Here is a 12,659-nt window from a genome sequence, read left to right as displayed (position 1 = left end):
AAGGGTTGAGAACTGTCAGCACCTTTCCTAGAGGATGCAGCAACTGGAGGTCCTGATCAGGCTTTTTATGCAGCCGGAGTTTTCTTCAAAGCCAATTCAAATGGAGTAGCTAAAACAATAGGTGCCTTTGAAGGGTCTGGACGCCTGAAGGTAACTTAACTGTAGATGAGGTATTCATGGTCATCCTTCCCCCACTTCTCCACCATTGCTTCTATGTCCTTCTGAGGAAAGAGAAATGTCGTCTAAAGCACCACTCCTCAATGCCAATGGTGCCTTCTATCCAACTTGCCTGGAGAATTGGGAAACAACAGCATCATTCCTCTTCATTATCCAACTGACCCATTAGTTAGCTGATTAGCATGCAATAAATGTCACTGTGTCTACATCACACAGAACTAACTTTCTGTTATTTGCCAACATCTCAAATCCTAAGTATTCATGAAGTAGGTGACAGCACAGGATCACTGGTTGATCCAGGAAGGCGCCTGAAGACTAGCCATGGAAGATGTTTGATGGCAGCAGACTCAAATGCTGGAAAGACTGTGCATTGAGCCTCAAGTCTCCCCAATAGTAATCCTGTAATTAAAGTACAAATTGGGGGATCAACGGGAAGAGGAAAGGAGATCACAGCCTCAGCTACGTAAAATCTATTACGACGAGAGACAGCAGGTGGTAGGATCTTACCCGACCAGTTACACTGCAGTCAGTTTTCAGATCCAAAAATCTAAGAACTTACTCTGTCCAAGGTCATTCAAACAAGATCTCAACATTGGCAACACCAGAGAGATTCTCAATCCTAGAGGGGTGACGAAACACTGATCAATGACTACAGTTCCCATTGTTATATGAGCCATGGTAGCCTCTACAAGTTCATTTCACCTCACTCCGAATGAGTGAAAAAGGTTGAAAAATTAACAGCCTCTCTAGGGGTTCTCTGCATCCACCAGTGCCAGACTGAAGTCAAGGATCATTGGGGTGTTGAAAGGCTGAGAGGCTTCCTCACTGGTCTATATAATTACCTTTGAAGACACTTCTTTCCTAGTAGAATAAGTATGATCTGGACCAAGATTGCAGCGAAGAGTGTATCCACTGATCAGAAACCAAACTACCTTAGTCACTCATCCCTGGCAGAGATTGGCAAAGTACATCATAAATTTATCTTTTTGTTTCATGTTCATAAGTGATTTTTCGGGTGACGCATACATAACTGTCGCTAAGTGGTGAAGGACCTTGTCACCGATCACAAGAATGCGATGGAGCATGTCTGTGCTCGTAAGAGTGCTCAGAGCAGTCCTGGATGGTGGTGTTATTCTTGTTGCCAGTCATTCATGCACATGGGAATTTCCATGCATCTGGACATGCCACACATGGAAAAAAGAGGTAACAGGTGATCTTGCTCCCCACTGTATGAGCAAATGAAAATGTCTAATGACCAGGGAGTCATGATGTGACCAATCATATAGAGTGATAGATCACTTGAAAACCGATTGCGAGGAGACCGAGGATTGTAGTCCGGTGAAACTCATGTGAAGGAATGTCTCGTCAGTCATAAAAGTGAGGAAATAGATTGCTAGTTCCTCCCCCCCCCACCCCTTGTTTCTCTATCTATTGCTCTTTCTCAATCAAACTTCTCTCTCTTTGGTACGGAAGTATCTTAAGTGAGTGGGACTGAAGTGAACATCGGGCCTCCAAGAAAACAAAGAGAAAGACGGTAGTCTTCATACTGACCAACAGTGCTTATGCCCTGTCTGATACAAGATTACTGATAGCAGGAGTGAATACTCCTGGACCACATACCAAGATACCTTCCCTGGCTAGTGTAAGCGGGAAAAGATTGGTCGGAGTTATACATGACTTGTGTCGATCGGTCTCCCAGGATTTTTTCAATGACTACGTCTTGTTCTTTCTAGAAAAAAACAGACTCTTACAAACCTAACAAAAGCTGTTGCTTCTTGCCAACATTCTTCAGGGCAAGGTCTAGAGGGCTAATAAAGACTCTCCCAAGGTTCTTCAACAGGAAAAAAGACCACACCAGCAGGTGCTACAATCACCAGTGCCTCAATATGTATAGTAGGAGATGGGAAAGTCACATCAGGGGATGCTTCAGAAGTCATGGTAGCAGCCAATACTTTCATTAGTTTTCCCCCTGACAGAGTACCAATGATGCCTGAGAAATACCACAACTTCCTTGGGTCCAAGTAGCTGTCATTGATCTGCATAGCTACAGAAGACCTTCAAAGAAAAAGGCAAAAGAGTATTATCTTCATTAGGGACAGGCAGTACTCCCACTTTACCTGAGGATTACCCTGCGGGGGAGACATGGTTCACTCCCCACACAAATTCCTCCAGTAACTCAGCCTGAGAGGAACCTGAGGGAGAGATAGCAGGTAAAGAAACACCAAAATAAAAGGAAGTATTACCTTTCTTCGGAAACAAATTTTGTGACACAAAAGATAATTCTGAAGTGTCCTTTTTAGCAAACTCCACCTGCAGCAGAGGCAGCCACATCTTGCCCTTGTCACAAAGAGATGACTACAAACATTAATACACCCTGCAAAAAACACATACAAATGATGGGGTGGTAGCATCCTTGCCTGGAGATTGCCAGATTGGGGTTCAAGTCCCACTCAAACGTGTTAGTTCCTTTGGTCGCTGCAACTTCACCAGCCTTGTGAGCTAACAATGGGGGTTTGAGGAAGCCTATAGGTCTATTTGCTGAGTCATCAGCAGCCATTGCTTGGCTCTCATTGGTTCTAGCTTGGGTGGAGAGGAGGCATGGGTGCTGATCATATGTAATATGGCCAGTCTCTAAGATAATGTCCTGCTTGATAGGGCAATGTCACTGTCCCTTGCCTCAGCCATTCATGAGTAACATTTAAACCTTTAAACAGCAGACCTATACATAACCTTGCCATACTTCTTACATGGTTTACCCGGAGACAGCTGCATGTCTTTGCAGTTATCTATTTATTTTGGAAAGAGAAAGAGATAAAATTAAAACACCCAAAATTTGTAAGACGGCAAGAGTAAATCTGCACTGCTTGTAGCTGAAGTAGAAAGTGCTAGTTTTGCTAAATGATGGGTGAGCAGGGCTTCCACCACCATCCACTGGCCATTCCATCTTTACCGAAGCCATACTCCCATTAAAGAACAACGTTTTTCATTTTTGTTGGAACAAAGGGTTATCATGACTGAAAAGACATGAATGTAAAGTATTTAGTTTTTTAGGAAGAAGGGCTGTCAATAAAATACGAAAGGATGTATGATTCACTAATACTAAGAGAAATAAAGAATGGATGATCATGAGAGTGCTGTTTGGATAAAATTGAATGGGTATTAGAATGGGGGGGTTAATATAAATGAATTAAGACAGCAGAGTAGAAAATACTGTAAGGTGAAAGCTGCAGTGTTTGGAAGATTCAAAATCCTGTTGACAAACCTTCTCCGTAGTTATGACTCGACTAATATTGGGGAGATTTTCTACATATGAGGACATCCTTGATTCAGCAGTTAAAGACAAAGTACCAGAGGCAATTGTTGTCTTTTTCATAGGTTAATCCATTGACTACATTTTCTAACAAAGTTGTTAGAATAACTTCACAATGTCACCATTAAAGCAGCACATTGTTTTTATCATAGTACATGTAGAAATCGTTTCGAACATGCACTACTTTTGGTTCGTCTTAGCAATGGTAGCTAAATAACAAAAGGAAAAAACCCTTAAATGACAATAGCAAAACTGTACCTAACATGACAAAAATAACAACACAAATTAAATCATTATAAAAATATTCCCCTAGTATGTTTGATTATTTTTAGTTTCTAGTTTGATACAGTTTTTTTTAAACTTTGTTCTCAAACAATTAACTTTACTTGAAATATTGTATGACTGACTTAAAAAAAAATGAAATAATCAAGACAACTAGAGCAAAGAATTCCATTAAACCTATTACTTACTCTCTTTCAGCCTGTATAGTTTTTGTCGCTTCATCAAGACGTAACTTGAGCATTGTAACTTGCTGTTCCAAGCTTTCCTGCTCAGGAGTTATCCCAGTATCATCCATCACAGACCCACTAACCAAACTATTAATTCCATTTGAACTACAACCACCGCTAGTTCTCCAACCCCTTCTACAAGCATCGCGACTATTGTTAATTCTATCGTTACGCACGGAATCTTCGTATCCACCTTCACTGTATTCACTGTCTCCGCACAGTTCACTCAAGGGATCCGACACAGCGGATATTCTAGGATTTATGTGGCAAGTATCGGGTAACGGGTCAGACATAACCGAGATTCTGTGAGATGGGGACGGCTGACTACTGCTATTGGAACTTCCGGCAGGTGGCAAAGCAGTGTTATCCTTAAAGACTTCATTTTCTTCCTGCAGTTGCTGGTCATTCAGCTTCTCCTCCACATCATTTTCCCTCTGCGGTTGATGCGAGTTTTCAGGGAATTCTTTAACTGAACTCTCCTTCAGATATTCATCGCATATCAAGTCTTTGACTTCTCGACCGGCGCAACACTTTTCCCTCAGGCGTGAAGCTTCGCTCGCCTTGTGAACATACACGCACACATTTTCCACAGCCCTCTGAACGAGTTCCTCCCGATCAGGGCCGTCTTCTTCGATGTTCTTGACGATATCTTCGTCGCTCGGCTGAACCCCTATGCCTTGAGAACCAAACATTTCTTCAAGAAGGCTGAAATTTGTGTTTTTAGCATCTCGAATGAACTGCAACTCGTCACTAGATAACTTCTCCATTTCAGTTTGGGGAGCAGTCGGCCGTACTGGGGTACTGCCGTCCCGTTCCGGCGACTCCTCTTTGTTATTGGTCTGAAACAAAACATGTTATTTCAAACAAGGAAGAGCTACTTTGAAAACACAACATCAAACACATAGAACAATCTAAGTAATGGGTCCAAACCTATTTGTACTAGAGGGCATATTTACTAATAGCTTCAATTATCCCCCCTCTGACTACAGTCATAATCAAAATAAGGAGTATTGAAATTACTGTAGAGTACTTTTACTAAGGAAAAAATTAAATTAATTTTAGACGATTCTGATATTCTTAGTAATTAGGTACAAAGACCTTGTAGAAAAATATTGTACCAACAAGTTAGGAACCATTGATCTAAATACTATAAACAAATATAAATCAGTAATAATAAAGTTTTATTCTTTATTCAAGCACAACATGGTGCATGAAATGAACATGTACATGGAACATAAAGTGTTATAAGTTTCCTTCTATAGCAATAATGAAATGAGGCTAGATCTAATAAAGCTTTATGATGTTATTTCGATGTTTATCAATAAAGTAAAGAGGGAGATTAATACACTTTATAGTTCTAGAAATAAGTCAAACTATTAAACTGAAGGGCGAAACTATCACAGATTAATTAGCGCTACAGAGAGAACCGTCCAGTTTGTGCAGTTCCATTTGACAAGACATAAAACACTCTACGGAAGATCGACAAAAATTCTCGTAGAAGTAATCAACTTCAAACAAATAGTTCAAGTACACCACTGTTCAATATGGACAATGAAATCAAGAAGCTACTTTGGGGATGCATAATAAAAACAATAACCACAACTTACCCTCAATAAAAGACTTTTCAAATCAATGTTTTTAAAGTTTCCGACCTCTCATCTGGCAACAGACATCATGGGACAGGAGTAAACTTTCTTACTACTTTTTAAATAGTGTTTCTTTATGGGGGAAAATTCTATCTCTCTCTCAGATAAAAGGTAATTTATGATTTACGAAATATTATGATTTAGTGTTACCTTGCCCGTGGGTGAAGCCATTCTTATACAGTACAGTAGTAGTATTATTATTATTATTATTATTATTATTATTATTATTATTATTATTATTATTATTATTATTATTATTATTACTTACTTACTTACTTACTAAGCTACAACCCTAGTCGGAAAAGCAAGATACAGTACTATAAGCCCAGGGGCCCAAATAGGGAAAATAGCCCAGTAAGGAAAGGAAACAAGGAAAAATTAAATATTTTATAAACAGTAACAACATTAAAATAAATATTTCCTATATAAACTATAAATACTTTAACAAAAGAAAAGGAAGAGAAATAAGACAGAATAGTGTGCCCGATTTGTACCCTCAAGCAAGAAAACTCTAACCCAAGACAGTGGAAGACCATGGTACAGAGGCTATGGCACTATCCAAGACTAGAGAACAATGGTTTGATTTTGGAGTGTAACCTAAGAATACGGCAGGCTAATGAGGGGGAGGGGTTACTTGGGGCACATAGCCATCCCGCTATGTAAGGATACAGGTCCAAGATTTGGTGGGGATCATTAAGTTAGGTGGTGTTCTTGTGTTTATTTCCCTTTTAAAATGTGTTTATCGGTACCAACTCTTGGAATTTTATACTTGTTCCATCTCAACGAACTACAAAGGCTCTGGCATAATCTTCATTACAAATATCTTTATGAAATTTGATGCAATACTAGTTCTGTTCCTTTCTTCTTTTCAGTAATTTCCCTGAAATAGTCCCACTACAGTACTTCCAGACAGTGCTACATTGGATACTTCTCTCTGGTTACAGATCATTTTTCTTTTACCTACACATACACCTAATAATGTGGCCTATTCTTTCCACATTCTCCTCTGTCCTCATACACTTGACAACATTGAGATTACCAAACAATTCTTCTTCTCTCAAGGGGTTAACTCCTGCACTGTAATTGTTCAGTGGCTACTTTCCTCTTACGGGTAACGGTAGATGAGACTCTTTAGCTATGGTAAGCAGCTCTTCTAGGAGAAGGACACTCTAAAATCAAACCATTGTTCTCTGGTCTTGGGTAGTGCCATAGACTCTGTACCATGGCCTTTCACTGTCTTGGGATGGAGTTCTCTTGCTTGAGGGTACACTCGTGCACACTATTCTATCTTACTTGCTTCTTGGGTTTTGAAGTTATTATAGTTCATATAAAAGACCTAATTTAATTTTGTTACTGTTCTTAAAATATTTTATTTTGATTGTTCATTACTTCTCTTGAAGGTTGTTTATTTCCTTATTTGCTTTCTTCACTGGGCTATTATTCCTTGTTGGAACTCTTGGGCTTATAGCATCCTGCTTTTCCAACTAGGGTTGCAGCTTAGCTTGTAATAATAATGATAATAATAATACTGTAATAAAAATGCTTATCTGAGCAACTGTGACTCATCCCATTTCATCACAATTATAAATCATCTAAATGCATAAAGTGTGACAAATTTGAAAATAATTTGTAATTTTCCTAACGATACAAATATTACGCTATTTATAAAAGATTATCTTTCGGCAAAGCTGGAAGACTAGCCATTAAGACTTTTAAACGAGGTGGCAACTACCCAACCCGCTACTTAGCAGGGGGGAGGGGGGGGGTAGTGAGTGATAGTGGGGAGTAACAGCTACCCCTCTCACTCACACACTAGTATATCCAAGCCATTTTTTTTTGCAGGCAGGACTTATGGGTGACAGGTGATGGTGGGACAATTGGTATCCTTAGGAAAAATACAATTTACTTTCACATATGTTATTTGTTCCGACATTCTACAAACCTTACACTACCTAATAGCAGTGCCTCACCCATTAGGAAATTGGAAGTCCGACCACTGGCTTGGCCATTAAACCAGGATTTTCACGTACAGGCTTGGCCCGTACTCGGAAAAACAAAGACACCTCACTACAATTCTGTGCAATGCACGGTTAGCAGCCTGAGCAACCTGCAATATGTCTGTCTAGGTAAGAATATTTCGAACTAAATAGCAATGTTGATATCAACCATAGACTTTTCCCAATACCCCTTACAGGGAGTATCAGGGACATAGACAAATATGAAATCTATACAAGGTTACACAAGGGAAATGGTTATTACCTGTAACTAGGTGAGGCAAGCGTGCAGAGGACCTAAGGGGCTGTTCCCTAAGAGTGGAGGAGATGAAAGAAAGAAAGAGCCAGTCATTCTTACACATTCATCCCAGACTAATCCCAGGTAACCTATGCCCTCAACCATCTGCTACTTGTCTATCAAGGAGCTTGAGGCATTCTAAACCACTAGTTGTGCAGCCACCATAGGACTTATAGAGAATGTCTCCATTCTCCTGTAGGTCACGTCTTGCAGGTAGTGGACAGTGAAGGTCGTTTGACCCTTCCACACACAAGCTTGTAATACTTGCACCACACTGTAGTTACGTTTAAACGCCAGGGACATGGGTCATACTTATGACCCTGACGTCATGAGCTCTAGGTTGACGAGCAGAAGGAGGATCAGCATTCACTGCATAGTTAATGACCCCGCAAATCCAAGCTGAGATGGTGTTCTTTGTGACCCTCCTTTTGACCTTTCCCGTTCTGACGAAGAGTGCTGACACTGTGGGGCGAGCTGCTGAAGTGCATTTAAGGTAATACTGTCCCTGAAATCCCTCACTGGGCAAAGTAACAGCTGATCTGAATCATTAGTTATAGAACGAAGACTCCCAATCTGAAAGGGCCCGAATCTAGGATCCAGTACTCCCGGACTTTGAGTCTTAGCCATAAACTCAGGGATGAAGCCAAGTGTACTCCCCCCCCCACCTTGAATGGGCGATGTCGTAGGATAGACCATGAATCTCACCAACTCTCTTGGCTGAAGCCAACATGAGTACAGTAATGATACCTTCTTCAAAGTGAAGTGGCAATATGTTGCCTGGCGTAATGGCTCGTAGGGAGCACCCTTCAGAGACGGAAGGATGTGAACCATGTTCCAAGGAAGTCAAGCTTCCGACTGGGGGCAAGTGAGCTCATAACTTTGAATGAGGAGAGACAACTCCAACGATGAGGAAAGATCAACTCCTTTCAGTCTAAAGGCAAGGCTTCAGGCTGAGTGGTAGCCTTTCACCGCCAAGACAGATATAGAAGCTTTCCCTCCCGAGGGTATAAAAGGAACTACGCTATTACTGGAATAGAGGCATTGGAGAGAGAGATAACCCTTCCACAACAACAACCACAGAAGACAGTCCACTTAGCCTGGTAGACTGACGCTGAGGATCTTCGTAGGTATCAGACATCGTGTTTCAGCTTGTGAAGCTGACACTCGAGCTTTTTATCATGCTGTTATGCTTGATTTTGAGGATACCAACGTATGGAATATAGCTTCATATGACAGCTATCCAACTGAATATATGTGTATGTACAGGAAGAGATCAAGAGATTCAACAACATATCATTCATGCTAATTACCGTTCCCATCACGAAAAATTTGCTTCTTCGGCTTTAGGTGTTTATACCTTTACTGGGGTAGATACCGTACGTCGATTTTTTGGTTGCAGTAAGCCAACAGCTATCAAAAGAATGCTAAATTCTACTAATAACCCAACCTTTGGTGAGGTAATGGCTAAATTGGGATGTGGTGAAATACTTTAAGATGATTTTATTGAAAAACTTGAACTGTTTACTGTTAGAATAATCTATAATAATCAAGTAAGTGTGCACCTCAATGAGATACAGGAAAGGATACCCATGATTTATGCAGTAAAATCATCTATTTACAAAATCTGCATCAAGTAAAATTAACACAACATTTTGTGTGAAAAAAAGGAAATAAGGCTCAAAAAGAAAAGGGATAATACACAATAAGAAAGGATAGACAGAATAAACATAGACTGAAAAGAACAATAAAAATGTGTGTTAATCAAAATGAAAGACAAACAGGAAAGACGGAAGAATGGAAGATGAAATATTATATGATAATATTCCACTGAATGTGGACTAATTAATTCATTCCAATGACCTAAACTAAAATTATTGTAATCTATCATACAGAAGGGAATCAAATATTTTCAAAAGGAAGAAATAAGCTAAAAATAATTAAAAACTATGAAAGGAAGGAAAATAAATTGAAAGGATGATACATTGAAATTTTAATGTAATGTTAGGGTAGAGGGAAATCATATTAACGTTAAAATTAATTATAACTAAATTATATATCACAAACTTGATAATAGAATTAAATAGTTAATTCTAAAAATTTGGGATTGTGTAGAAAATATAATAAAATTTATAAGTACAGTAGTTTACTCAGTGTTAGAGATGACTTAGTTTATTAATGAAAGAATGTAGAAATAGGAGTTTGTATAATGCCTTCTGGTACAATTATCATTATTATTATTACTAGCCAAGCTACAATCCTAGTTGGAAAAGCAAGATGCTATAAGCCCAAGGGCTCCGATAGGGAAAAATAGCCCAGTGAGGAAAGGAAATAAGGAAATAAATAAATGATGAGAACAAATTAACAATAAATCATTCTACAAACAGTAACAACATCAAAACAGATATGTCATATATAAACTATAAAAAGACATGTCCGTCTGTTCAACATGAAAACATTTGCTGCAACTTTAAACTTTTGAAGCTCTACCGATTCAACTACCCGATTTGGAAGATCATTACAGGTACTGTAATGAAATCTAAAGTACAGTTAGTGGACTACGTGAAAATAATGTAGTGCATTACTTGTGGTGTTAGAGAACCACACACAGACAGTGGTTAGGGGAACTAGAGTTCACCTATCGTTTTAAAAGGTGCCTGGCTTCTCTCAAGCAAAGAATTCATATTACCACCAGTTATATGCAGATAAAATTTATGGATATTATATTATGGGACTTTTGAGTAGGTTTAATTTACATATTAAATGTTAATGTTAAGACTAAACTAATGTAATGATTTGTAACTCTAAGATGACGTATTGTAGAAGAAGAGCATCTGGATATTTCTCGTAACTTATTGATGTCTCCAGCTTTGCTTATTGAGCATTATAGTTCACCCTGGACAATCAGAAACTTTCGAGAACAAAAAAACGGGTCTCTGGTATAAAAGAAAAGCACTGACATATTGGAAGTGAGACTGTTTTCGGCCATCGCTAAGTCAAGGTTGTTTTTGTGGATATGTAACTTGTGACCCCTAGGTCAAACGTTACATTCTACAACGCTGTTGAAATTTAGAGGAAGACCAGAAAATCTTGGATGATTGAATGTCATCGGAAGCTGTGTTCCTGAATATCATCTTTTACATCTGAAACTACGTTCTAGAAACCCTGCTGCCGACTCTCAAAAATTCATCATTTCCTATCGTCATCCGAGTCTCGCATCATAAAGACATAAATTTGAGGCCTGTTTAATATTATGATGAATTTCTGAATAATTGTTATTAATAGGTGAACTGAGGGTATTTTGTAAATCTTGTGAAATATTATACACAATTACTATTATTTTTAAATATGGTTCTTATTATGTTTGATGGCTATTACTTTCTTTCGCTGTTACTGTTTTTTTTCATGGTAAATCAACTATCAAGTGAATAAGACATTGAAGTAGACTTTACATAATATAAGTTGTCATAATGACTGACCATAACTCTATTATTACTCATTTTTTTTTATTCTTCTCCGTTACCTAACGATCGCGATGAAAGAGGATTGACTGTACTCAAATATGACAAATTCGTAGATAATTTGTATTTTTCCTAACTATACAAACCTTAGCTATTTAATATGGGTAATTACTTTCAGCGTAGCTGAAATGACGAGCCATTAGAATTTTAACAAGGGTTTACTACCCCACCGCTAGTTAGTGGGGAGTAGGGGGGGTAGCTTGCTACCCCTCCCCCTCACACACACCTGTGCTGAGCTCACTTTGCTTAGAGGTAGGACTTCACGGGGGATAGGGCTGGCGGGCAAGTTTGATTAAATAGCTAAGGTTTGTATAGTTAGGAAAAATACAAATTATCTACGAATTTGTCATTTGTTCCATAACTGAAATACAAACCACGCTATTTAATATGGGTGACTCAACCCTTAGGAAGGGTGGTAAGTCCCGGCCAGTACTGGCTTTTGGCTTTTGCCCAGGGACTCAATATTTGAGTGTGTCAACACTCAACAATAAGGAGTCCCTGCAACTCGCTAGCACCTTGCTATGCAAGGGCTGAAGCCTACGTAAACTGTGTGTGAAGGTTGAAGAGTGACTTGTCCTAGGAAGTTGACCTGAAGTCCTTTAGATGGAAACTTTAGGCTAGAACTCTTCCAATACCACCTCGTCAGGGTATGGGGACGTGACAGTATTAACTTAATACTAGGAACACAAGGAAACATGGTTTACCTGCAGTGGTTTGAAGTCAGCTCTGCAGAGAACCCAGGATGCTGCTTTCCCCAAGAGAGGGGAGGATGAAGAAAAGAATAATGGCCAGTCAAAACCTTTTCATTCATGCAGACTAAGACCGGGGTAACAATCCCTCAACCCTCTGCTACTTGTCCATTAAGGAGCCTGAGGTTTAAACCAGCTGTTATGCAGCCACCACAGGACCGATAGAGAACGTTTCGAGTCTCCTGTGGGTCACGTCTTGCAGGTAGTGGGCTGCGAAGGTCGTCTGACGCTTCCACACACCTGCATGTAGAACCTGCGTCATTGAGAAGTTCTTTTTGAAGGCCAGGGACGTAGCTACGCCCCTGACATCATGTGCTCTAGGGCAACGTGACGGAGGAGGGTCAGGATTCAGGGATAGATATATTACCTTCCGAATCCATGCCGAGATGGTATTCTTGGTAACCCTCCTCTTCGTCTTCCCAGTGCTCACAAACAATGTCTGCACTTGGGGACGAACT

At 39.5% G+C, this 12,659-nt stretch overlaps 1 protein-coding gene across 3 annotated transcripts in view; it reads right to left on the bottom strand.

The window, feature by feature from the left end:
* Positions 1-12,659, bottom strand: part of LOC137625403 (coiled-coil domain-containing protein 102A-like) — a 291,278-nt gene that overhangs the window by 127,358 nt on the left and 151,261 nt on the right. For all 3 annotated transcript variants that reach the window (XM_068356292.1, XM_068356291.1, XM_068356290.1), the window contains exon 5: positions 3,958-4,835. In XM_068356292.1, the coding sequence (XP_068212393.1) occupies positions 3,958-4,835 (878 nt within the window). The remainder of the gene's footprint in view (positions 1-3,957; positions 4,836-12,659) is intronic.

This window comes from Palaemon carinicauda, chromosome 32 (genome assembly GCF_036898095.1).
Source record: "Palaemon carinicauda isolate YSFRI2023 chromosome 32, ASM3689809v2, whole genome shotgun sequence".
Lineage (NCBI taxonomy): Eukaryota > Metazoa > Arthropoda > Malacostraca > Decapoda > Palaemonidae > Palaemon > Palaemon carinicauda.
Note: the sequence above shows the minus strand (reverse complement) of the source record. Positions and strands in the feature narration are given on the sequence as shown.